General features: G+C 47.0%; 1 protein-coding gene and 1 pseudogene across 1 annotated transcript; both read left to right on the top strand.

Moving 5' to 3' along the window:
- Nucleotides 1-810: 810 nt before the first annotated feature.
- LOC125533000 lies at nt 811-3,117 on the top strand (annotated as a pseudogene).
- Nucleotides 3,118-13,822: 10,705 nt separating this feature from the next.
- Nucleotides 13,823-15,842, top strand: LOC125523472 (protein SULFUR DEFICIENCY-INDUCED 2-like). The gene is made up of 4 exons (XM_048688509.1): nt 13,823-14,086; nt 14,609-14,821; nt 14,919-15,074; nt 15,196-15,842. The coding sequence occupies exons 1-4, from the start codon at nt 13,955-13,957 to the stop codon at nt 15,598-15,600; spliced, it is 906 nt and encodes a 301-aa protein (XP_048544466.1). The 5' UTR covers nt 13,823-13,954; the 3' UTR covers nt 15,601-15,842.
- The last annotated feature ends 11,674 nt before the right edge of the window (nt 15,843-27,516 follow it).

Genomic DNA, 27,516 nt, shown 5'->3' on the forward strand with positions numbered 1-27,516 from the left:
ACATCTACTGCGGGGAGCTCTGAGCGCACGGAAGACGTGTTCCACCAGCCAGCAGACAATCATGCCGCAAACAATTTCAAGTCAGAGTCAGGAATGGCAATCATTCTAGCAATGCCGACAAGCACCCCTTTGAACACAAGCACTGGCAACACTCAAGTAGATGGAACTGCCGCCGATACTGAAGTGAATGATGAAACTGACGACGACGCACAAGGGGATGAAGATGGTGGGCGATCAGAGATCGTGGTACCTCAGCCATCGTACATTGGGCAGGGATTTAAATCGTTCGAAGAAGCAAAGGAATACTACCAGACATATGCAAAGTTCCATGTATTTGCGGTCAACACCGAGTACCATAGAAAAATTAAGAAAACTAACGAGTACAGCAGAGGTGAGATGAGGTGTCACAAGGCACGGAGGAACAAGAAGGGGAAAGGTGTTGCGCCTGTCGTTCCGGAACGAAAGAGAGGTATCATTCTCAAGACTGAGTGCCCTGTCCGGTGTAAGCTAAACGTAGATGGAGCATAGTGGGTGGTCAATGAATATTTTGACGAGCACAACCACCAACTCATAAAGAAGTTCGACCTGGTAAAATTTCTGACCGCCCACAGAGGGTTCACCCCCGTCGAAAGGCAATTCGTAAAGCTACTACATGATTGTAACGTCGGTCCATCAAGAATGGTACAGATACTATCTCTCATCTACAGCAAAAAGGGGACTCTGAGTAGCATGCCGTACATACCAGCTAACGTCACTAACCTACAGGCCAAGTACCATAGAGAGAGCAAGTTGGCAGACATAGAGGCCACAATGGCCTACTTCGATGAGAAAGCGAAGGAAGATCCAGATTTCTTCTACACGATAAGGTTGGACGATGAGGACCGTGTCAGGAACATGTATTGGGTGGATGGTGCTGCAAGGAGAGCCTACAAACATTTCCGAGATTGCATTTCATTCGACGCGACGTACCTCACCAATATGTACAAGATGCCATGCGCTCCGTTCATAGGAATAAATAACCACAATCAGTCGTTGCAGTTTGGCTGCGGGCTCGTCCGGAACGAAGACACGGATGGGTACGTTTGGCTGTTCAAGACCTTCTTGGAGTGCATGGATGGACTTGCTCCGATGAACATAATAACAGACCAAGATTTCAGCATGCGTGCAGGCCTAGAGGAGGTCTTTTCGTTGGCAGTGCACAGGCACTGCAGGTGGCACATTATAAAGAAGGCTGAGGAGACGCTGGGACCGTTCTTTGCTGACCGTCCAGAGCTGCACAAGGCATTCGAGCTGTGCGTGGACCATAGCTTGACGGTGGAGGAGTTTGAAAGGAGCTGGATGGCCATGACTGAAACACATCAAGTCCAAGACAACGACACTCTTGTTAGCCTGTGGGAGAAGTGAATGTACTGGGTGCCGGCCTACTTCATGCAGTGCTTCTTCCCCTTTCTGCGGACTACGCAGCGCAGCGAGGGGTTCAATGCTGTTTTGAAGCGGTACGTTAGCCCTGACAACTCATTGCTACAGTTTGCCAAGCAGTACACAGCTTTGCAACAAAAAATTCTGGGATCTGAGCTACAGCAAGAAGCGATCACGGCACTAAAGCAGCCAAAATTGCTAACGTATTTACCGATAGAGAGGCAAATGAGCAAGATATACACCAACAAGATCTTTAACAAGTAAGTCAGTTGCGTTACAGTCTTATTTGCAGAAAAAGCACCAAGTCAGTAGGTGCCTTATAGAGTGCAATGCAGTTGCCATGATATGCAGTTGCCATGTTTAATGAAATACTGTTTGCCATGCTTACTCAGCTGCATGTTGCCATGTTCAATGAAAATTCTGTTTTGCCATGCTTGCTCGGGTGCATTTTCCTTGTTGAATGAAGTGCAGTTGCCATATTTAATGCACTGTGCTTCCATTGGGGCATGTTGGCATGCAAATGCCAATGTCAACTGGAAAAAATGTTATATTGGCGACACATATGCTGAAATGCAGTTGCCATGTTTAATAAAATGCATCTGCCATGTTTGTTGAAATGCAATTGCCATGTTTACTCAATTGTAGATGTCATGTTTAAATAAAAGGGCAGTTGCCATGTTTTATGCAATGTGCTTCCATTGGGGAATGTTGGTGTGGAAAAATGACGATGTCCAGTTGAAAATGTACTACAGTTGCCATGTCTAGTGTACTACAGTTGCCATGTCTAGTGTACTGCATTTGCCATGTCTAGTGTACTACATTTGCCATGTTCAACGTACTATATTTGCCATGTTCAATGAACTATGTTTGCCATGTTCAAACAAAATGTATTTCTATTTCCATGACAACATAAGGTGGTACAAGAAAAGAGCGCACGATAGTTTAATAGAAAACACACAAAACTTGTAGATTCCAGGAAGAAATAAAGCGTCCAGCATGTTCACGGCTTTTCAGGTGGACGAACATACGTTCAAGGTGTGTTCTATTTTGGGCATGTCAGATTCAGAACCTGAAGACCCGGACAAAGGAAGGAACTACTTCGTCAAAGCCTCGATAGGCGAAGGCGAGTACTACTGCCAATGCTGCAAGTTCGAACGGGACGGCATTGTGTGCTATCACATACTAAAAGTAATGGACATGAACGATGTGACACGGATGCCCCGCCATTTCATAAGGCGGCGATGGACTTGGGACGCTGACGACGCTTTGGCGCTGCAGACAACACACGTAGTTCTGGTTGTGCATGACGAGAGACCTGAGTCAACCATGGAAGTCGTGAGGCACGTTGTGCTGACAAAGAACTATGCTGAGCTAATTGATGAAGCATGCAAGAGTGATGAGACAGCGAGAGTCGCAGAAAAACACAGGAAGGCACTAAAAAGAGAGCTTGATGATATCAAGAAGAGGAAAGCTGAGGAAGCCTTACACCGGTTCCCCCGCACATCAAGTGTGCCTTCATCCACAGGGCCATCATCTGAAAACTCGGAGATAGGATCTGGAACAGCAAGCACACAGACCCAAGTCAGGAACCCACCCCGTTCTATCACAAAGGGTCGTCCAAGAGAGATAAGGTACAAGTCGGGATTGGAGATCCAAGCAAAACACAAGAAAACGAAGAAAGGGGCGAGCAATCCATGAGCAAAAATTGGGGCGATGTGACATGGTCCTTGTGGACATTTTGTTTTGTACCCTAGATGATGAGAATTTTTTTTAAAAAAAATTGGGAGAATGACTCTTGAGGGGCATCAGAAGTGGAAGGAAAAATTCATTGAATGGATAAATGCAGTTGCCATGTTATGGGTACTTAATCTGCCATGTTATGTGTAGTTAATCTGCCATGTTATGTGTAGTTAGTCTGCCATGCTATTTTATACTAAATATGCCATTCTAGTTGTACTGGATCTGCCATTTTAGTTGTACTGGATCTGCCATGTTAGTTGTACTGTATCTGCCATGTTAATTATGCTGGATCTGCCATGTTGTTTGTACTGTATCTGCGATGTTAGCTGTACTGAAAATATGCCATGGTATTTGTAATGACTCTGCATGGCATATATTTCCATGACAATACGACGTGGTTTAGAGACACATAGTGTGTTGTGTGCAATGTATGGGAAACAAGTTGGAAAAAGCGTAACGTGCATAAACCGCAGCAAAGGTTGTGGCTACATGATCAATCTACCCATGCTAGCCGGTGCAGTTAGCGATGAAAAAGAAGAAGCAAAACAGCCAAAATGAAAAACGACGATGACTTTCACTACCCATGTCTGATGAACTACATTTGCCATCTTTTTTAAAACATCGTAGATGCATTCGAAACAGCAAACCGGTGCTAGAAACGATGAAACCATTGTAATAATGATAAACATAAAAACATATCTGCTGTAACGCCTAAAATAGATTCACGTCCACACATATATTACAGAAACTATTCAAATGTCGCTCACACACCACCACTACATAGTAGGCTACGCGGGGTTGCAGTCATAACATAGCACACAAACATAGTTTTCGACGAGAACAAAGAGATAGTACCTTACATTCCTCGGCAACAGAATGTAAGGTATGCGTCCGGTGTGTAACGCCACGTGATCACTTGTACTTCTTGATGACTTTCTTGACAGCTTCCTCCACGAACTCGCGTGCTCCGGACCGCTTGTTGAAATCTTCGTCAACCAGTTTCATGTGTAGATTTTCTGGAGCTCAACGACCGTTGCAGCTGTGATAGGGGGGACAATTTTGCCTTCCCACTTTGCAAAGTATTCCAGTGCGTGAAAGCCACAGTCCGTCCTGCACGAGGAAAAGAGTCAGGTGAACACGCAAAAAGGACAGACGTAACAAAGATAGACTTCAATTCAGATGTGACAACAAAAGAGGGGTTGGATTGATGTAAATGGCACATGAAGGAAGGAAGAAATAACGTGTTCCCTTGCTTCGCAGTCGCCACATACTCAGTCGGGAAATGCCTGATCTGGACCTTTGAATGTTCATAGTGACGGTTTCATGTCTCTTTGAGGTTGTTAATGAAGAATTCGGCATGCGTAGTAAGGTCTGCATCAGCTTCCGAACGGATTGAATCAAGCACCTCAAAACGTTGGTTCTTCAGGTCAAGACAGATCGCATAGTGGTGACCACACTTGTCGTGTGGGTCATGTGGTGCAAGCTCCTGAAACATGGGGAACATGACCTGCATTTAAAAGTGAAGAAATGAGAAGCAGAGTTCACATAAAGAACAGCAGAGGGACAAAAAATTAGAATCACATAGAATGTTTGGTTATGGGTGGGGGTAGTTGAAAGAAAGTTGCCGTCCATGTATGAACAAAATGTGCCGTGTATTTTACTATCAAGTTGCCACATAGTTTGCACGGGATGCAAAAATCAAGAAGTCGGTGTGCACGGCAGCTGTTGCCACATGAAAACATCTGCCACATAAACACAAGTGCAGATGATGGCAAAAAACCACACCATGTGAAAAAACATTGTAGGCAGGGAAGGAGTACTCACATATTTCTTCAGTGTGAGCTTGAATTCACCGTGTTGAGCAAAATTCTTCCTCAGGATTTTGTGGTGGAATTCACTATCCCATATTTTGCAGGTCACACTATAATGCATGATTATCTTGTCGGCACACACATCGGTGTGATTGTTGATGTAGTCGATCCCGCATGCAACTACATTCGTCGACATTTTACCGTTTGGCCTCACGGACTCGGCAAGATCACCCAGCTCGACGTACGTCGCTCCGCATTGAATGACTTTGGTTCTGTCCAAACATGAGCTGTATGAAAACGATATGACATGGAAGAATCATGCCTACTAAGTAAAAAAAATATATGAAAGAACTAAAACATAAGCGGATCGTGTATAGAAAGTACGAAGAAGATGAATGGTAAAAAAGGAGCAAAGCAAAATGAGAGATTATGGGGTGTGTTCATTTACACTTTGAGCTCCTTCATGTGCTTGCTGCTGGCCCTCGCATTTCCAAACCGCTTGACGATATCGTACAGCTGGGTCTGTTCCTTAGTGGCCCTGAATTCGGGCTCGTAGTCTTCCGTGGGAGGTGGGTGAACTACCCTCTGCTGCCTCACAGAACCAGGAGTGGCACTCCTAATGGTATCCTCAGATACCGTATCTGCAGGCACGTTGGAACTTGATTGCCCTTGCCCTCGTGAGGACCTCCTCTGCAATGCTGCCTCCTCAATCATGCGGTAAGCTTCGTCAAGTGACGGTGAAATCTCCTCAGGGGTGGCTGCAATAATAAAAAAAAGTGGGTTAGGATACCTAGAAAATCAAAAACAGATGGATTGTGAGAAGATATGGTGCATGATGTGAGATGTAGGTAGAAAAAGTGAGGCAGTTGCCATGTGTGGTCCAACTACAGTGGCCATGTCATAGCAACTACAATTGCCATGTAGTTGCACTGTAGTTGCCATCTAGTTGGACTATAGTTGCCATGTCACAACAACTACAGTTGCCATGTTGTGTCAACTCCACTTGCCATGTGATTGCCGTATGAAAAAATGCAGCATGGAAACAAAAAATGCAGGTGACATGGTGTGGCAAATCCAGTTGCCATGTGTAATGCACTGTATTTGCCATGTGACAACAACTACAGTTGCCATGTTGAATCAACTCCAGTTGCCACGTTGTTGCCCAAATGTCAAATGCAGCATGGTAGCAAAAAAATGTAGGTGACATGGTGCATCAAATCCAGTTGCCATGTCATCACATGTCAGTTGCCATCACAAGTGAGAACCCCCAAAAAATATGATTGGGACAAAAGTCAAACTACAAAGATGTATACAAGAAAAATCATAAGGACATGACAAGTGTACCTTGCACAATCGGCTCTGCGAACTTGACAGCCTTCCTGCCCTCGACCATTGGCTGCGCCATCATTGCGGGCATGCCTCCTGGGAAAGCAAAGGCAACTGGCATAGGATCTTACACCACCGGTTGATCTTGACTGATGCCAAGGCTGAAGCTCGGTGGGGTAAAGGCCATTGGGCGCCTCTCATTCCTACTGGCCGGACCACGAACGACTTGCGGGGCAGAATCCAAGGGTGAAAGATCGACAAACATATCTGAATCGGCCGCTACAGAATGATCGGCCTTATTTGCAGGGCGGGGCGTGTTGTCAGCGGTATCAGCCGCAGCTTTCATGACAATCTTCTTGTTTGGGCTATAGGGGACACCGACATTGAATGGGAGCCTGGAAGTGCGCAGATTTATGCTGGGGATTTTCACTGCGGGTAAAGGCGCAGTCTGCTCCGGTTTTTCACCTGCGTCACTCGTGCCCGGCTTGACACATGCATCAGTTGTGCTCCGGTCTTCCGATTTCTCCATCACATTGCTTTTGGCAGGTGGCGGGAACAGTGTGGACGCAGGAACATAACCAGACTTGTCTCTCCTGCCCCTAGCTACAGCCGGTGCGTTGGGTATGTCTGTTGGTTGCTTGCGGGGGCTATGACGCCTAGGTGGAAGACCAGCACGCGAAACAGTCACCTTAGCAGTATCTGCACCGACAGGAGCTGGAGCTATTGTGCCAGGACTCTCACCTGTAGATGGCATATCCTTGTGAACTGCCGCCTCAGCCGCTTCTGTCGTGGACACAGGAGTGCCACCACGCACGCGCTTGGAATCAGTGTCAGATGAGCGGGAATCTTCCTTGCTTAGGTTCGTCTCGGGAGCGTCCACTTCAACGCTTGCTGATGGGGTGGCATGGCTCACAGCAGCATCCTTCATTGCCAGAAGAGTTGGCAATATTTCAGCTGTCCTGGTAGATACCGACTCGTCACTCCCTGATGTACGGATACCTGTTGTTCTAGCCTGCACATCTGCAGCCGGCAGAGATGGTCGGCCACTTGAATCAGAGTTGGTGGGAGCGGTCAACGGTGCAGCAGCAGTATTGTCGCCTGGTGCCTCATGTACATCTGAGTTGCCCCCTGTTGACAACTTTGAATGCAGGTGTTCGAGCGGGTCCTTACTGATATGCTTGGCCCCGCGCGTAGTAGTCTTCTTCACCCTGCAAAAAAAATAAAGCACATGAAAAAGGTATTAAAAAAATGAACAAAAATATGTTTGCCTTGGTAGAAATCTTTAAAAAATGAAAAACAAGTGGAAAAGCTGGTGGTTGCCATGTAAGGGGAACGTGAGTTGCCATTAGGGATGGCAATGGGTAGGGTATGGGCGGGTACAACCACCTTCTGCCCAAACCCATACCCATAGAAAATTTCTATACCCACCCACTTCAATACCCGTGGGCATAAATTGGTACCCATGCCCATACCCATCGCGTATGCTATACCCAATGGGTACCCGGTGGGTACAATATATAACATTGAATTTTTTTGAAAGTTAGAGAAATGAGTTTAAAATTTAAGTGATGATGGACGAGCAACACGGACGCGGGCTCCTCCGGTGGATGGACTCTTCGAGGCATCCATCGAGTATGATCAACGATTGGTGGAAGCCCAACGTGGTGGGAATGGGGGGTCGCTGGATCGATAGTTGGAGACAGGAGTCCGATAGAGAAGAGTCGAGATTTCATCTTTTCAAGGAGTCACATAGGATGTAGGAGCAGTGGTGGCCTATGAGCTATGGCCAACTTAAGGAATACGAGATTTAGGGTGGACCATAGGAGTTGGATGTTGACCCCACATGTCATAGGAGTTATTTTCACTAATTATATTTTTTGGGTATCCATTGGGTTATCCATGGGCAAAATTTCATACCCATGCCCTACCCATATATTTTGCGGGTATGGGTACCCATTACCCGTGGGTATAAAATGTCTCCAAATCTTGCCCATGCCCATTGTTTTCGGGTAGGGTACCCATGGGTACCCATACCCATGGGCAAAACTGCCATCCCTAGTTGCCATGTGTCATAATTAGCAGTTGCCATCCAGCAGCAGTTGTCATGTTAGCCAACTTGAAGAATGATAAAAATGTCTGATCTGCCATGAATGCAATTTCAAACCTAGGTGTGGGATGAGCTCACAAGCCAACGGTAAAGATGGCAGTTGCCATTAGGTACATTAAAGTTACCATTTGGCCTAGATTCCAGTTGCCATGTAAAAAACAATAGGAGTTGCCATACACTTAAAAAGGAAGGAAAAAATCATTTGGAGAACAGCAGTTGCCACGTGGGGGGCGATGACAGAAGACAATGTGACAAGCTAAATGGATGCATTGGAAAATCAAGAAAATATAGCGCTATGTCAATGAAAGCGGATGAAAAAACCTACTTCTTGACTGCCTTCCTCAGGTCTAGCAACACGACAAGATCCCCGGTGTTGGTCATCGTCGTGCGAGGAGATGACCTGGTGGAAGGGGTGTCACCGGCAATGGGGGCGCCTTTGTTCAACCGAGCAGAAACACGGGTTGGCGTTGGCGCCTGTTTCTTCGTAACTGCTCGTCCACCAGCTGTCGGCTCGCTGCACGTATGAGATGGAGGAAAAAAAAAAGGTGGCAATTGTCAGACAGCAAACTCGTTGCCGTGCTTGACAAAAACAAGTGCAAAAAAAGGATGAGTCTATTCGAAGAAAATAGACAAAGTAAAAAACTAAAATAAAAGTCGAACCTCTTCCTGGCAGCTACGGGGTCGGTCCTAGACCTCTTGCCAGCAGAACCCTGCCCAACACCCTCTGGAGCCCTCCCCCTCTTTGATGGCAAAACCCCCTCGCCACTCGCAGCCGTATGTTGTTTGACTTTCTCCTGTTGGGGGACATCTGTTGCATCCTTGCCCTTGTTACCACCTGCGCGAACTTCAGCATGATCATCATCATCGGTGTCCTCTTGCACATTCTCCATGAAATCGTTGTCATCCTTGCTGAGACCAGCATCTCCACCTAGTTCATCTTGTGTGTCAGCAGGCTCTTAGGAACTGTTGTAGTCATACCGGCCACGGCAACCGGTTGGCCGGTGTGTACGTTCTAGGACAAATGAAGTGAACTGCCTCACAATCGCGTCGTTGTCAGAGCCACTGAGGGACGTCCACCCCTCAACCAACTTCCCGAGCAAGCCGGTCATTCCAGATGCAAACTGCCCTATTAGATGCTCAACAGGTGCCCTCGCCTGTGCACGAAACAAAGAAGCATCAATGACCACCCGTATTGCAATCACTTGCACAACATCAAAAAATACTCCACGGCAAACCATAGATGTAGATCTTTTGATTACCTCGGCAGGGCAAGACGGAGCTGAGTGCACGTCCATCCACTTTCCAAAGTTTTGAGGCCCCCCAAACACACTGTAGTCTATAGCATGCTTGGCCATCAGCTGGAAAGAACAAAAAAAAAAGAAAAAAACGCTAGGACGTAAGAGAGAGAATGTAAGTTTAAGCACAAATGAAAAGAGTTGCCATATGGAATGAGACATGGATACAGTACTCAGACAACCATGGATAACAAAGGTAGTCATCTCTTATGACCCACAGACGGTTGCCTCATGCCAATTTGTAGGCATTCCGTGTGGGTAAAGAAACCAGAACTAACCTGCAGTTTTCCATATGTGGTGTCAGTAGCCTTGTCTGCGGCAAGCACAGCCTTGACAGCATTGATAGTCCACGCAGAAACAGCAAACTTGTGCGCAGGCGGCGGGCCTCCTGTCCCAGTGAAATCCACGGTGGACAGATCAAGACAGTCGACGTACATGAGCTGATGCAAAACAATTTTAAAAAGAAAGAAATATCAGTTGCCATCATGGGTACTGTGTGGAGGAAAACAGGATAATATATGTTCCCATGATAATCAAGTTGAGGTGCATGAAAGAAGAGAAGAAAAAGAAGAAGATGCCATCTACATGTGCTAATTGCCATCATAGTGTGATAGCAGTTGCCATGTTGTTATGATGGCAGTTGCCATCATAGTATGATGACAGTTGCCATACTAATATGATGGGAGTTGCCATATTGTCATTATGCCAATTGCCATATTGTCATTATGGCAGTTGCCATCTTGATATGATCAGGTTGCCATCTTGTTATGATCAGGTTGCCATGCACGAATAAAAGTGTGTTAAAAAACAGTGTTCACAGAAAGAACTGGTAAAAAATATCATTAAATGCAGTCGACAACCCTTTTGGTACATCTTGCTTGAGAATGCATCGTGCAGGAAGTCAGCAATAAGCTTACACCAATTCATATTCTTCACATTTTCCAGATCCGCCTGCACCACACAAAATTTCAGGACAAAAAAGGTTGCCGCATCAGAAATCAAATGGAAAAAAACATCGAAAAACGCTGGCAGTCACTAGCTTTACACATGACATCGGAGCCAAAAAGATCAAAGGAAAATAAAGTAGTAAAGATGGATCATTCATCAGGATGGGGAAGCATTTGTTGCTTGGGCGAAGAGAGGTGGTCGGCGCGAAAACAGCTGAGATGAGGTACATGAGTAGCTTCATCTTGAAAACATCTCCATGCGTCGTCATGGCCTGCAACGAATCTGCCACTGCAGACGTGTTCGGCATGGATTCCGGCCCAGGAAACAAACGGGGGAACAACGCTTCCTCGATCTCATTGTTGGCCTCGTACGAGACTTTGATATGTCCACGAGGCACACCCAAAGTGCAGAACACGGATTCCTCGTTCAACGGTAGTCTTCCATGTCCCGGAATCACGAATTCCCTGGAGGCGGGGTCATAGATCTCACCAAGCCAGTCGCATACAGGGTTGACAAGGTTCGTGCACCGGACATCCATCATAGACTGCATACCCATCTCAGCAGCAGCCCCCTTCTGATCGTCGGTGAATTTGTCAGTCAACGCAGTCAGTCGTTCTTGGGAGGCTTTGTTGCGAATACGTTTCTTCTTCTGCAAAAAATAGACAAAAAGTGATCAGTTGTTGTCATGTTTTTGCAAAAAGTGATCAGTTGTTGCCATGTTTTGCAATGTCATGAAATTTTAGTTCGTGTCAGACGACTGCAAGCTCGAGGTGTCAACCAGTAACATAAAGCAGGAGGAAGGGGGGATGTGTGAACATTTACCTCATCACCCTCTTTTCTCCGTCCAGTTGCCCGATTATGCTGTGGTGCATCCATGAAATCATCATCATCGTTTTGATGATCGCCACGAGCCATTCTGCTGAGATAGGAACAGACCAAATTGTCATGGTGGAAATGTAAATGCAAGAGGTAAGAAGTTGCCACCTAACAGAAAATGTCAACTAGTGAATGCAGAAAAAATAACATGAACACACACGCACCCCTCCTATGATTGTCGGAAACATAAACGTGGCAAGTAAGCACGTTGGTTGCATACATATGGTAAATGCACTTGAAAACAAAAAATGTTGAAGTTGCCATGTTAGCCCAAGATAGTACGATAGAAAGTCACAGAATCCTCCACATCAGAAAAACTAAGATGTGACAGCTTACACACTGTCCTAAAAATACACCAATCAAATGCCACTTGTTCAGCGGCAGAAATGTGCTAGGGTGAAATTGCCGTGCTGAAATGCAACACATACTACAATAAATCGATGAAACCACATATAATCAAGAACCTGAAAATTGCCACAGTGTGATCAGATATCACAAAGTCGTTGTGGCAAAACAAAAAAAATTGCGCCTACAGTATAATGAATTTGTCATATTGTACTGACTGCGGCATGGCAACAGACATGATGTGGTCAGCCAAAAACTTGCCACATGCAAAGCATATGTATGGCATCTGACACAATTGATATGCAAATTTGGTTGCCACATTATGCAGCCAATTTGCCACACTGTCTTATCTGCAGAATGGCAACAGACAGTGTGTTTACATTCTATTTGCCACATGAATATACTATCCAAGTGGCAACAGGCACACTTGATGTGCACATTAGTTGCCGTCCAGTGCAGTTGGCTCCTGAAACTGCATTGACTACCGATTGTGGCAACTATCACAGTGTGATAACTATCACAAATCATTCAGAAAAATTAGATGCCATAATGAAAAAGCATGTTTGTGGCTACTATCACAGTAATTCAGCAAATTTAGTTGCCACATGGAAGAGCGTGTGTGTGGCAACTATCACAGTCATTCAATAAAAATAATTGCCCCATGCGAAAGCTTATATGTGGCAACTAACACAGTCATTTCAGTAATTTATTGCCGCAAGGGGAATCACGTTTGTGGCAACTATCACATTTGTTCAGGGAGTTAGTTGCCACAGAATCATGATAGTTAATGAAACTATCAAGTTTGCCTCATACTACAGTTTCAAAACCCAACTAACTAGATCTAGGGTTCAATGGCAACTACCGCGACTTCAAATTCACCCTCAAAATTCTCCCACGAACTGACTGCAAACACAAATTCGAACCAATGCGCATCAAACAAACCGGGAGACACCTGCCCAATCCATAGGCAAGACTAGTGCGTGCCTCCGAACAGGCATAACCACACCGACGATGCCGCCGCCGCGGCCGCGACGAAACTGCCCAGTGCCACCAAAAACGGCTAGCAGACGACTTCGGCGCCGGCGGGAACGCCGACACATCGCCGAATCGCCTGAATCTCTATGAATCTCGATCGAGGAATCAAATAGGGAGGGAAGGGGGAAAATGTAGGAAGGGATTGCGAGAGTTGTAGCGAGCATTACCTTCAACCCGCAGGCGCTCCGGCGAAGCCGCTCCGTTCCGGCGAGCACCACCGACAACCGCGAGCACCGTCGATTCTTCCGCCTCCGCCGTCGCCTTCTCCCCTCGCCTTCTCCTCCAATGGTTTGAAATGTGAGTGGTTTGTGCCAGTAACTGCGGTGCGGGTGAGTAAATGGAACCGTGAGGGAGAGGGGGCAGAGGTGTGCGACGTGTTTGACGTCAACCGCGATCGGAGCGTGGTGTGCGGGCGCATAGCAGTTCCACCGCACGCCTCCGAGTGGCAACCGCTGACCGCGGGATGGCGCAAAAAACCGGCCAATTTGTTCCAAGATTCGTGCATAAAATTGCCAACGGAGATGCTTGCGTGTGGTCGGGATGGTGAACGCCCACACATGTGGGCGTTAAGGTTTCCGTTAATTAAAAGAATATTAGTTGTCTCGGAAAAGAAAAGGGGATACTAGTACGAGTACATCGCACATGCGTCTAGAAGATGCAGCCAATCGGGACGCAGTTGAGCTCGTTAAACGCCCATCAAACAGTACTAAAACAACAAAGGCTTCGAGCCGCCCGTCACACCCGGTGCTCGCCCAAGGCGCCGCGAGCACGTCACTGCGGATGCGGATGCGGACGCGTGGTGCCCACCCGACCGCCGGATGGGGGCCAGGTCGCCATCCAGCCCCCGCCCTCGAACCCGGACGCCTTCCCGTCCAGATCCACTCCGCCCGCCTCGTCATCCCCCGCGGCCCCCTCCTCCCTCCCTTCCCACCCTCCAGATCCCGCAACCCGCGAAACAAACCACCAGCCGGCAAGCAATCCGCGCGCGCCCATTGTTCTCCTCTCCCTCTCCCTCTCCCCCCCAGCCTCGGTTCCGGATCAGCTTCGACGGCATGGCCGCACCTCCACCCTCCAAGAGGAGAGGCGGCGGCGGTGGCGGGGGTGTGGAGAAGAAGGATCTGTTCCACGTCGTCCACAAGGTGCCCGCCGGCGACAGCCCCTACGTCCGGGCCAAGCACCTCCAGGTTGGTTAATCATTTGCAGCTCCCTTCCTGCCCATGCAAATTCTGCCTCTCTCTAGTGGATTTATTGTGGTTAAAACGGAAACTGGAATATACTATACTGTATGCAGTAGCCTTGATTGTGCACCGGTTGCCCAATCATGATAACGGCCAGCATGAAAGCAGATCACAGTATTATTCCCTACTTTTCCGTCGGCTCCGGGCGATTCTTGACTTCTTGCTCTCGCCGTCAAATCTTCTTTGCTCCTCTTGGCCGAAAGAAACCATTGCTCGCCGAATCGGTCACTGTGCTAAGGTTACTTCTCCGTGTTGCCACAAATGGGCAGTGGTCCATCGCGCGGAGTCGACCTGCGTGCTTAGTGAATGATTATGTTCTAATCACATCGAATTAAGTTCAGTTACACCATAATTCATGATTAGGAGTAGTTGAACGAGAGAAAAATCCCTTTCCTCAAAAAAAGAGAGAATATTTTTCCCTGCAAACGTTAAGTTGCTGACTTGGGTGAAACGGCTTGGATTGATCAGCTCGTGGAGAAGGACGCGGAGGCGTCGATCGTGTGGTTCTGGAAGGCGATCAACTCCGGGGACAGGGTGGACAGCGCGCTCAAGGACATGGCCGTGGTGATGAAGCAGCAGGACCGCGCCGAGGAGGCCATAGAGGCCATCAGATCCTTCAGGCACCTCTGCTCCAGGCAGGCTCAGGAGTCCCTCGACAACCTGCTCATCGACCTCTACAAGGTGCGTCTAACTTGCACGTCTCACAGGAAAAATCTGCTCAAGGATCGATCCGGCCGTGCATCTATTCTAACCTGATATGTCTCATTTTGATCTTCAGAAATGCGGAAAAGTCGACGAGCAGATAGAGCTGCTGAAACAGAAGCTCAAGATGATATGCCTCGGCGAGGCCTTCAACGGGAAGATCACCAAGACGGCCCGCTCCCACGGCAAGAAGTTCCAGGTCTCGATCCAGCAGGAGATGTCACGCATTCTGGTACGGGTTACTGCTCCCATGTTACTCTTACTGATTGCTAATTAGGCATGTCTTGGTCTGTCACTGCAGCAATATTCAGTTATACAAAGGTTACTGAAACTTTTGATGTGCAATTTCACAGGGTAACCTTGGCTGGGCTTACATGCAGCAGAACAACTATGAAGCCGCAGAATTGGTGTATCGGAAGGCCCAGACTATCGTACCTGATGCCAACAGGGCGTGCAACCTCGGGCTGTGCTTGATCAAGCAGGGCAGGCATCAGGAGGCAGTGCAAGTACTCGAGGATGTCCTACTTCGCAGAATCTCCGGGTTGGATGACGACAAGGCGGTTGCCCGAGCTGAGCAGCTCCTTAGTGAGCTCGGTCCGACTACACATGTTTCATCGCCCTTTGATATTGGCTTGAGTTTCACTGAAGAGATCATGGAGAGACTAGACCTTGTGATGAATGAGTGGACACCGTTCAGGTCGAGGCGTCTGCCTGTATTCGAGGAGTTAGATGCATTCAGGGACCAGATGGCTTGTTGATTCGTTACTTCGCCAGTTTTTAATCTTTTAACGTGCATTTGCGTGTGGTAAATAGAAGTTGATGTGCATGTATGTAGGAGGTTATGTAGGAGGTTTTGTGGATGTTACAGGTGTGAATGAGAGATTTGATAGATTGTAGATATCATAAGCAGCTAGGGTTGATGCAAAGCGTTCCCTTGCGGAATAATGTGGTTTCAGTTTTGAATGCAGCTGGTCTTTGCCCAGAGATATGCTTAATTTGACCTCCTTGCGATGTGAAATCGTCGTGTGGATTACTCACTTGCTTTAATTGCAAAAACTGAAATGATTCCTTTTCCTTTTGCTAAAAGCCAACACTGAGTATAACATATTGCATACCAAGTAAAATTTCATCCATGCAGGAGCCAGCTTGAGCGAACACCGCCAAAGTCAAGAACTTGAGAGCAAGTAAAAGAGACAGCTGGTGCTGATAAGAGAGCACTATATACACTCACAAAATAGACATGTGCTGGATTACTGATAAGAGATCCCAATATTTGTTGGATTGTTGAATCCAAGAGTTTGGTTCGTTATTGTATACATCCTTTAAGTGATAATCTCACTATGTGTACAAAGCACCTAAGAACACCAAATAAAAGATGTGAATTCTGCAATGCTCTTTGACCTACAGTATGGATTTCAACGCCAGGGACTTGCCAGGCTAGCTCTTTTTGAAACCAAGCGCCTGCAACTTCAATTCCCAACCCTTCCTATTCCCAGCCGACTTCTCTCGATACTGAATACTCCTCTTTCCCCCTCATATGTTACATCCAGTTTCATGCTCATGGCTCGCCCTCTTTCTCCCTCATTGTTCTTGTGTGGTTTAATGTGGTGTGCAAGCCATGCTCGCTGTTTTGGTTGTTGCTTCAAGCTCATGGCTCATCCTCTTTCTTCCCCATTTTTTCTTGTGTGGCTCAATGAGGTGTGGTAGTCGTGCTCGATGTGTTGGTTATTACTTATACACTTTTCACGTACATGAAGAAGACACAAGTTTGCGAACTGTGTTTTATGGACGTGTTGTTATTGGACTTTAATGCTCCTAGCTTCTCCAACTGTATCATGTCAGATGTGCAAAGTACAGACTCGGCTTTAATTTTAAATATCTTCACCGGTCGGTAATTTAAGTTGCCAACACATCTCGCTCTAAGCCAACTCCTTTGAAACCGAATTTTGTGAAATAGTCTAAGGCTTTTTGTGAAGAAAGTGAACATCTTTACTTTTTTTGCCCCAAACATTCTCTCTACGTCACCAAATACCAAATACCAAAAAGGTGAAATGCTTAATAATAACATAATGAAATGTTTTCCTTTGGAAAAGATCTAGCTAATATGTTTCACAAAATTCATATTATACAACCTCGCTCTAATATCACCAACACTGCAAGAAGCTGCTTTAATATTAGTTTCGTTGCTGAATCCGAGACTTTGATAACAATCTTCATGTGACGACAATCTCTCTGTGTAGAATGGGTGCCAAATACCAAAAATGAACTTGTCAATGCTATTTGGCCTACAATATGAAGTCCAAAGGTGGGCACCAAATTAGCTAGATCTTTTCCTATTGGGGCTGGCTATATGTAAGTTGCCTGAAAATTTATTTTGGGTAATTTGATTTGTTGGGCCATTAAATCAAGATACAACTATCATCCTTCTTTCTTCTTCCTTCAGCTTTCTTCCTCCTCCAACCATCCCTTCTCTCACAAAATTGACTTACCCAAATTTTCTGAATGACCATCTTGAATTTTTTCCATCTACCATTTTTATTTAAGCAAACTACATACCACTTTCCATAATGACAGAACAAAAAAGGTAGGATCCATCTTAGGTTTCTGAATTTTCACAGGATAACGAAGTATGTTCACGTACACGGTTCTAACTAATATATAACACAAGATGCATATCGCCACACCAAACTCAAGTTTTCACTGTCTTTTCATACCATTGACGCATGTAATCAAAGAGCTAGACGCATTATTGGTAAGGTAGGTTTGACGCAAAGCAATCCCTTGAGAATTTATGTTTGAGCTAACTACATAATAGATTGTTGATATGATAAGCTAGGGTTGATGCAAAGTGGCCCCTCGAGGAATATTCTGGTTTCGATTAGGAATGCATATGTTCTTTTCCTAAGATACGTCTAATTTGACTTCCTATAGATGGAAACTTCCATGTGGGTTATTCACTTACTTTAATTGTAAAAGGTGAAATGCTTAATAATAACATAATGAAATGTTTATTTTGCTAAACGATCCAACACTAAGTATAACTATTGCATATACCAACCAAAATTCCATCCATACCAAAGCCAATTTCAAACATACTAGCATTGGTATGCACCACCAACGTCGAAAACTTGAGAGCAAGTAACAGAGGCATGTGGTGCTGAATCACAGAAGTATATACACAACAAATATCACCAACACCGCAAGAAGGCGTTCCAAAATTTGTTGGGTTCTTGACATCCAATAGATTTATTACTGGATATGGAGATCATATTGCAACAACAATCATACTACGTGTAGAAAGCCTGAGTAATCCAAAAGCTGAATTGCCAATGGTACTTAGCTTGCATTATGGATTCCAACACCACAATAATCTGGTTCTTTTTTAATCCATGTGTTGCCAACTTCAATTCCCAGCGCTTCCTATTCCTAGTTGGCTTCTCTCAATACCGGAACATTGGTACCATTTAGCTCCATTCCCATGGTTTTCCCTCTCCCCCCCCCCCCCCCCCACACACACACATGCATTGTTCTTGTGCCACTAGTGTCGTGTGCTAGGCGTGCTCCGTGTTTTGGTTATTAATTATACACCTTCATGTACATGAAGAAGCCACAAGTTTGAGAACGATGTTTTATGGTTGTATCATTATTTGGACCTAGTGCTCATGATTAAAGTATATCATGTCCTATGTTGGTGGGTAAGTACTGACTCGAGTTTAATTTAAAATATCTTCACTCATCTATAATTTTTATTCCCTACACATCCTACTCCGAGCCATCCTCTTTCGAACCAATTGTTTATGAAATGGCCTGCAAGTTTTTTTCTATAAAATGAATACCTTTACTTTCTTAGCTCCAAATGTTCTCTCTATGTGTTAATAAAATGTGAGGTGGAATACCATTTATGTTTATATTTTGATTGTTCAAGAATGTGGCCCCTGATTTAACATGTGCCAAAAGAAATCCATTTAGACAGTGAAGCCAAGCCCACAAACTAAAGCCTCGAGGTTTGACACCCACTTGTGGGAGACATGCTCAAGATTAATAATAATGGTCCTTACTAGAGTCGAATGGATCGAGGGGATGGTGCCTCTAGTGACGTAGTTGGAGCAGGGTTAGCAAGATACCCAAAATACATGCATGTATTCAATCGTTGTCTATAGCACAAGCTTGGGGGATGACTTAGGTTCATATCAAGACTAGCATTCAGTTGTTGTTGCAGGTGACTAAGGGAAGCTATGATGATATGATGCCTTTACATGGTGTGGTTGGGAGGCCTGGTAGATTATAGATATCACAAGGTGGGGCTAATACAAAGAGTCTTCTTTAGGAATAATGTGGTTTCTGGTTTGAGTGCACTTGTTCATTGCTCGACATGTGTTAGTTTGACTTTCTCATGATGTGAATTTCCAATGGATTATTCACTTGCTTTAATCACAAAACTTGATGTGTTTTTCCCAAAAACTCAATAGGGAGTATAACATATAGAACAACTAAAGTAAATAACTTGAAGCCAAGAAACGTAGGCACGTGATGTTGAGTTACTGTTAGGAAAGCAATATATATAAATAACAAATCACCACCACTACAAGATGACAATATAATATTAGTTTGAAATCCAAGAGTTTGATTGATAAGGATCTTCATGTGGCGTCAATCTCTCTATTCTCTATGTGTAGAATGGATGCCGAGTACCAAAAAATAAATATGAAATGCTATTTGGCCTACACTATGGATACTAACCCTGGGGACTCGAGTAGCTAGCCATCCCTCCCACTCCATGCCGCCACCCGAGGGGTCTGTCATTCCAGGTGTGCGGCCTCCGATGAAGGTGGCGGTGAGGCTTGGCTGCCATGCCCCGTCGCAAGGAGCTCCGGATGCCGGGGCAGCAGCCCCGAGTGGAGATGGCAACACGGATCTCGCCGGTGGATGGCGCCAGGGGATCTAGCCATTCCTTCCATCCGTGTGGGCGGCAGAGGTCCTCCGTGGTTGTGAGATCTTTCGGTGGCTCCGCCAGATATGGATACTGGCCCCCTCCCCTTGCTACGGCCCACCCGCCAGATCTAGTCGTTGGGCATGGGTTGGCGGGAGACTAGAACGGGGGAAACCCTTGGTATACTTCGTGTCAACCTTGATGGTGTCGGCGCTCTTGCACTAGTTCCCTCTTGAGGGCACGCTGAGCTTCCGATCGGCACCCCTCTTCTTCGATCCCCCCCCCCCCGCGCGGGGGCTCCCAGGTGAAAGCCTTGGCCTTTTGGGTTGGACAACGGCGGCGTTCCAACAACATGTTCCTGTTTGGAGGTGTCGTCCTAGGGATGGCGCAGTTGCGGTTGTGGTGTTTGGTGATTGGTGGCGGTGGTGGTGTGCTACTCTCTAGGTCGCTGGTGGTGTGGGAGGCGAGTTGGCTGGTCCGCAATCCTTCAGTGGCTCCTGTCCGATGGTTGTTGGCCGGTGTTCAACGTCCTCGTATAGTGACATGGCATGGACGAAGGGGAGACTGCGTTCTCCTCTCCAACATTGGCCCCTTTGGGTCGACGCAGTGCCAGGTTTCTCTCCATGTGGTTCAGCCTCTCCCGTCTGCGTGCGCTAGCGTCTCTAGCTAGTTGGCCTCTGCTCTGCCGCTCTAGCTGCTTTTGGCGCTCTGGCGGCTTAACTATGGTTTCTTAGTGTACGCGATGGCGTTTGTTGCTTTGCTTCTTGTAGCTGCTTCTTGTAGCTCCTGGTCTCGAGCGTGATCTGCTTGTGATCTTTCAGTTTTTGGTCAAGTTTTGGCCTTTGTAATCAGCTCATTTGTATCCTAGCAGCTTGATGGCTTCATTAATTTGATGAACTCTATGCCTTTTCTCTAAAAAAAATATTCTTGTGTTGTTTACTGTGGTGTGTTACCCATGCTCGATCTTTTCGTTGTTGCTTATGTACATATGTGAAGAAGTCGCGAGTTTGCGAAAGTTGTTTTATAGACATACAACTATTTGGACTTTAGTGCTCCAAGCTTTCCCGGTTGTATATTGCTAGTATGTTCGTAGGTAAGCATAAGTGATCTTGTGAGCACGAGCTCACATGCACCTTTAGTAGTAGTAGTAAGATATAAAAAACTAAGAAAATTCAACAAAGACATATGTGTGTTTCACATGCGTGCAAATTTGCGCAATGAAATAATATTCATGGAGGCCTGGGCAAAAATAACAAAACTGATGCTCTGAAATGCTTTTGAAAACAGTCTTTTTGGAACATCGGGGTTCATCACGAAAAATTGCACACATGTAAAACACACATCAATGTTTGTTGTAAAAAATATCAGATTAAAAAAATGTTTTCCCGCATTTTACTGTTACAAAGGGTTCATGTGAGCTCGTGCTCACAAACTCCATGTTCGGTGGGTAAGCTATTGTATCAACTTCATGTCATAATATTATCTCATCTTTGTAATTATAGTTTCCAAACAAATCTCACTCCGAGTTAAGATCTTTAGAAACCATTTTATTCTATTCGCTCTGAACATTCTCTATCCATGTTAATGAAATGCTAGTTCATGATTCTACATGTGCCAGAAGGAAATCAACGAACTATTGGATTGGGAAGCCCTCCAGGTTTGGTAGCCATCTGTTGGGAGACACGACTCAAGATAATTAACGATGCTTCCAACCTAGAGTCTGGCTGGTCGCGGCGGGTGGGGGGGGGGGGGGGGGGGGGGGGGGGGGGGATCTGTCACTCGAGATGCTGGTGGAGTGGGGGAGGGGTCATCCTAACAAAATAAATTGACAAACGCAAAAAATGTTGCTTTTGTGACCAAGGAAAACAATTCATCATTGTTACCTTTGTTGTAGCCTTCAATTTGCCTCCACCTACTAGTAACAAATTTGTTCTGGAACTAATTGGCTAGAACTCACCACAAATTAAGGAACATATCCAGGTCAGGGTGTGTGTCTTATTTTGGGAAATTTTGAAATTGTCAGAGCAATTGTGTTTTTGACGGAGCAACTTTTTCAAACCTTTTGTAGGTTATTTCAGGACTAAACACATGGATCCGAGGATTGTTTCCATCTACCATTTATGTTCAGGCCAACTCCATGTCATTCTCTAGAACTACCGAACAAAAGGGTAAGACCCCATCCTAGTTGTCTGAATTTTTACAGTCGAAACAAGTTTGTTCTTGTACACACAGTACCAATGAATATACACCGCGAAATGCATATCGCCACACCGAACTGAAGTTCTCTCCATCTTTTCCTATAGCAGATGTCGGGCCACATCCATCCTAATCAATGTCGCCTGCCACTGCAAAGAAAGAAGAACAAAAAAGTAACTAAAATTGCTTCACAGGTTTCAGTAACATGCACTGAAGAACCAAATGTTCAGAATGTTCAAAACTTCAGAACAAATGTTCAGAAGCTGAACCAGAGTAGGAAACAGAGAAGAAAAGAAGCAGAGAAGAACAAAAAAACAAGTTAGCACTAGAAACACCAAGAAGAAGCATGATGAACATGGAAGAATCATGAAAGAAATGGCACTTACCCTATCTATATCATTAGTGCCACTTGGGTTCAACTTGTCAACCGCCTTAAGTGCGGCCGCCCACCTTTGACAATCTCGGTTGATTGTCGACCACAGGGAGCATAGAGATCTTCCAAAGCGGTCAATTCCACTTTTCTTGTGTACATCAAAGTGTTCCTTCATCCGGAGCCAATATGCATCTCTACTTTGATCCTCTTCAACGGAGGGATCCCTCGACACTAGCAACTAGGTATTGCATAGCAAGATGTCTTCATCCATGGTGTAGTTGCCCCCTCTTCCTTTTGGTGCATCGACGATGCCCTCACCATCCTCGTCCACCTCAAACTCATGATCATCGAAATGCATCTCATTGGTTTGAGACCAATGAGAATTGTTGGAGCCAACACCCATAGTTGACATATATGCTTCATCATTGAAACTACAAAGTATATACAAGGAAGCAAATAAGCTATCCATATGTATGCATTCAAACAACAACAACAACAAGTTGGCGAAATTTTACCTTGTGGGCATTTCATCGAACACCTTGTGCGCGTCGGCCGCCGGCTCATCAAGTGAGCTCGCCGACACTTCGGTCGCCGCCGCGTCCGTCGCACGCCTTGCAAGCTTCTTCCTCGACGGCCTAGAGGAGCCGTCCGCCACCTTGTTCTTCTTCGCCGACACCTTGCCCTTCTTCGCTCGCTCCGCATTTGGGAGTTCGAGAGGGGGGCACATGGCTTCATGGCAGGCGTCGGCGCGACGCCACCCGCCGCCGAGGTCTTCCACGGTGGAATGAAGAGGACGCACGCGATGCCGGTGCTTGGAGGAGCACCGGCGGAGGAGAAGCCAAAGCTCCCCGCGCTAGGGTTCGCGGCGGCGGCGGTGGAGGGGTCGCGGGGAAGGGGTGAGGGGGTGCCGGCGCGTCCGTCCATCGGGCCAATTCGCCAACAGCGGCGCGGGCAGGCGAAAGTGGCGCGGAGGAGAGGGTGCGGCGCGAGCGCTTGAGTGTGCGGCGCGTGGAAGCGGGCGCACCAAATAAGCGGCGCGCAATGGTGTTTCGGACCGCGCGCTGAACTCTTTATGCCGTGCGCGCGGCTATTGCGCCTCTGCTGGAGCTTGCTGAGCGGTTGCGCGCGCGCTAAAAACCAAAAATTTCCAGCGCGGCGCTTATATAGCACGGCTGTTGGAGATGCTCTAAAGCATTGCCTCGAGGGATATCATAGTTTGATGTGTGAATACAACCGTTATTCACTTAAGATATGTTTTATGTTACTTGTTCAGGATGTGGAATTTGCAAGTAGATTATTTATTGAATTTATCACAAAAATCGGAATGCTTTTAGCCAAAAACCAACACAATGTATAAATAGAACAACTAAAATTCTAACCATACCAGAGCCAGCGTGAGCCACATCAGCATTGGATATGCACTGTCAATGTAGATAACAAGAAATCAGCCAACACACACACATGTTCCGCAGGAAGACGCTCCAATATTAGATGGATTGCTGAAAATTGAAGAGATTGATCATCGAAGATTTCAACATCGACCTTCCCTAAAAAAAGGTATACTTGACCTTTTTGTAATTCTGCCCATTCCATGTCATTTTCTAGAACTAGAGAACAAAACAGAAAAGGGTAAGAGACCCCATCCTAGGTGTCTGAATTTTCACAGTAGAAACAAGTATGTTCTTGTACACAGTACCAATGAATATACACCGCAAAATGCATATCGCCACACCGAACTGAAGTTCTCTCCGTCTTTTCCTACAGTCGATGCCGGGCCACGTCCATCCTAAACAACACCATCTGCCACTGCAAACAAAGAAGAACGAAAACGTAACTAAAATTGCTTCACAGGTTTCAGTTATACGCACTGAAGAACAAAATGTTCATAATGTTCAGAAGTTCAGAACAAAATGTTCAGAAGCTGAACCAGAGCAGGAAACAGAGAACAAAAGAAGCAGAGAGACCCCATTGTTTACCTGCAGGAGGGGACGCCGGGACGAGGACGAACTCCATCTGGCTGTTGCCGGGAGGGAGGTCCAGGACGACGGGGAACAGCCCCGGGCCGCTCCTGCGGCAGACGACGAAGTCCTGGCGCCGGGTCTCCTCCTCCAGCCTGCGGTGCAGCGCCGCCAGGCTCTGCTCCTTGAACGAGAAGTACTTCCACGTCCCCTCGTCGAACTCGTCCACGCCGCCGTCGTCCCTGGCGGTGTTGTAGAAGATCAGCCGCGGCGCCGGCGTCGACAGGGGCTCCTCCTCGACCGTAGCAAGTGAACTGGTCATGTCCTGCGCAATCACGAGCAAAATCGACGAATCAAAGAAACTCTCTTCTTCCCCCAAGAAGAATTCAGGACGAAGCGTTCAAGAAAGTAGGAATAGCAGGCACAATCGGCTTCAAAATACGCATGAATCCACCGTGAAAACTCAGAAAGATTATTCTTTCTTGAATCAAAGAAAGTCTCTTCTTCCCCCGAGAAGAATTCAGGAAGAAGCGTTCAAGAAAGTAGGAATCGGCTTGCAGATACGCATGGATCCACCGTGGCAACTCAAGAAGGTGATTCTTTCTTGAAGGAATCAACAAATTTGTTTCGGATTGCGCAAGAACAGGAGAAAGGAAGCAAGCAATAAGATAGGATCGATCGGGCTTCTGTTCGTTGGAGTACCTTGGAGGAGCGCACCCTGGCGAGGACGCTGGACGCCGTGTCCGACTCCGATGTGGCCGCCTCCAAGCGGGCGTCGCACGAGTGGGCGCGGCAGGGCCGCGGCGGCGACGGCAGCAGCAGCAGCGCCGCCTCCGCGGCCGGGACGACCTCGACGACCCAGGAGCTCTCCTCCGGGTCGGCGTCCAGGTCGACGGTGACGGAGTTGTCCTGCGGCGTCCGCCCGAACCTGGCGCGGAGGAGGCGGCCGTAGGGCCCGGACAGCGCGAGGTGCTCGCCCTCGCGCAGCGGCGACCAGAGGAAGGCGTTGTCGTTGGGGCAGGACGGCGAGCCCTGGACGACCCCGCAGCAGGCCCGGGTGCCGCGGCCGCGGCCGAGGACGTCGGCGGGGAGCTCGGTGGCGCCGAGGTAGAGGCCCCGGTGGCCCTGGAGGCGGACGTAGTCGTCGCCGGCGAGCTCCACGGCCCAGACCGTGCCGCGGGAGTTGCGGCGGTGGCCGTGGGAGACGGCCACGCCGTCGAGCGCGCAGAGGTACGTGCCCAGGTGGCTCCTCAGCCGCACGGACCGCGCGTCCTTGAAGAGCTCCATCGCCGCGCGCGGCCGAGGGTGGGGATCAGGAATCAAGAACGGGGCGGCGTTTCTTGGTTTGGGCTTCGGGGGCGAAGGGGGAGGAGGTTCGCTTGGGCGGGAGGCGGAATTTCGGTTGGAGGTTTGTATGTTTTGGTCGAGCGCAGCAACGGCCGTTGCTTTTAGAAGATCCTGTATCTATCCGTCCCCTAATTTTCAGTGCGGGATCCTGTAAAGAGGTGGTCTTCGGTACAACCACCCCCCCCCCCCCCCCCCCCCACCCCTAAAACGTACAAAGGGTAGGGGGGGTCGCGTACGGCCGCCCGTACGCGCCCACGTCCGCATGCACGCCCGCCCGCGCCCGCTGCGTACGCCCGAGTGATTAAAAAAAACGATCGGCGAACCCTATCTTCAAGACGCCTCACCCGCCTCCTCTCATGCCGCCGCCGCCGCCATCTCCGGCAGTATCTGGCCGACGAAAAAAAACGTACGCGTTGTGCGCTACGCCGACAACCGCCTCGGTCGGGCAGACACCTCCGCCGCTGGCAGCTCGTATCCGGCGACAACCGCCTCATGTCTGACGAAGGCAACGAGGTACGCGAGGCGCTGGCATAGTAATTTAAGAACGAATTTTAATTGAGAAGATGTTACGTGATGTTTGAATGGATATTTCATTATATATGAACGTGTATAGATTGAGGCTGAAATAGGATATGACGGTGCTGATGGCGGTAGCGACGACGGATCATTGTCATTGGATGAAGACGAACATGACGATGAAAATTATATGAGTTTGAATGAGTCTTACAGTGGCAATGTAAGTGGTCTGCATGTTCTCAACCATATTAAATACAAGCATCCACGATGACAATAACATGTTTGACTGTGCACAGATATGAGGGGATGATGACAATGAGGATATGGATGTAGATGATTCATATGCTGAAAGCGGAAGCCATGTAGGTTTAGATTTATATAGGTTATTTTAAAGTGAAATTAAATACGCATCAAGTCTTATATATCATATTTACAATTTGCGCAGATGGAAGTGGAAGGGTACTATCAGTGGAATTTTTTCGATGATGCCAATGACGAAAACGATATCGATGCATCTTATAATGACAGCTCGAGCAAAGTAAGTAGTGGAAAGTGAATACATATGATAGTCCTTATACAACTATTTACTGACATATACGGTTGTTTGTATTTTTTTCAGGAAGAGGATGGTGACGCGTGCGAAAACGATGATGATGCCGATGGTGATGAGTGCAATTTTGATACTGGGTACGATGAATACCAGCAAGAATCACTGGACAGGCATTGGACGGTGATGTCCACGACGTTCAGGACAGACGAGGAGGCATATGATTTCTATAACGACTATGCGAAAAAGCATGGCTTCAACATTAGGAGGGACAACTTGAAATATAGTAAGGGTATCGACGCACGTAGGCGGTTGAGAAGGTTTCTCTGTTCAAGGTCTAGGAAACGACAGGCCAAGTTTTGTACCATGGAAGGGAAGAAGCGCAGGCTGAGAGCGGAGACTCTGTGCTATTGCGAGGCCCATCTAACTGTGAAGGTTGACAGAGAGCGCTCCATTTGGTATGTCAGCAGTTTTAGCGATGATCATAGTCACACTCTTGCTAGACCAGATGAAGTTATATATCTTCGATCTCGTAATCAGATAAAGGAATACCAGAAGCTCGAGATCTTAGCAATGGCAGGTGCTGGGCTCAAAAAACATTGGATTTATGACAACTTTGTTAGTAGGTATGGATCATATGCACTGGCTGGTTTCGGGAGGAGGAAGCTTTATAACATGTGTTATAGGGAGAAAATGAAGTTGCTAGCAAAGGGTGATGCGGACACTGCGATTGGTATCATGATGACGAGAAAGACAAGGGATCCAGACTTTTTCTTTGAGCACACTGTTGACGCAGAAGGAAAGCTG

The sequence above is a fragment of the Triticum urartu genome, chromosome 1 (assembly GCF_003073215.2).
Source record: "Triticum urartu cultivar G1812 chromosome 1, Tu2.1, whole genome shotgun sequence".
Taxonomy (NCBI): domain Eukaryota; kingdom Viridiplantae; phylum Streptophyta; class Magnoliopsida; order Poales; family Poaceae; genus Triticum; species Triticum urartu.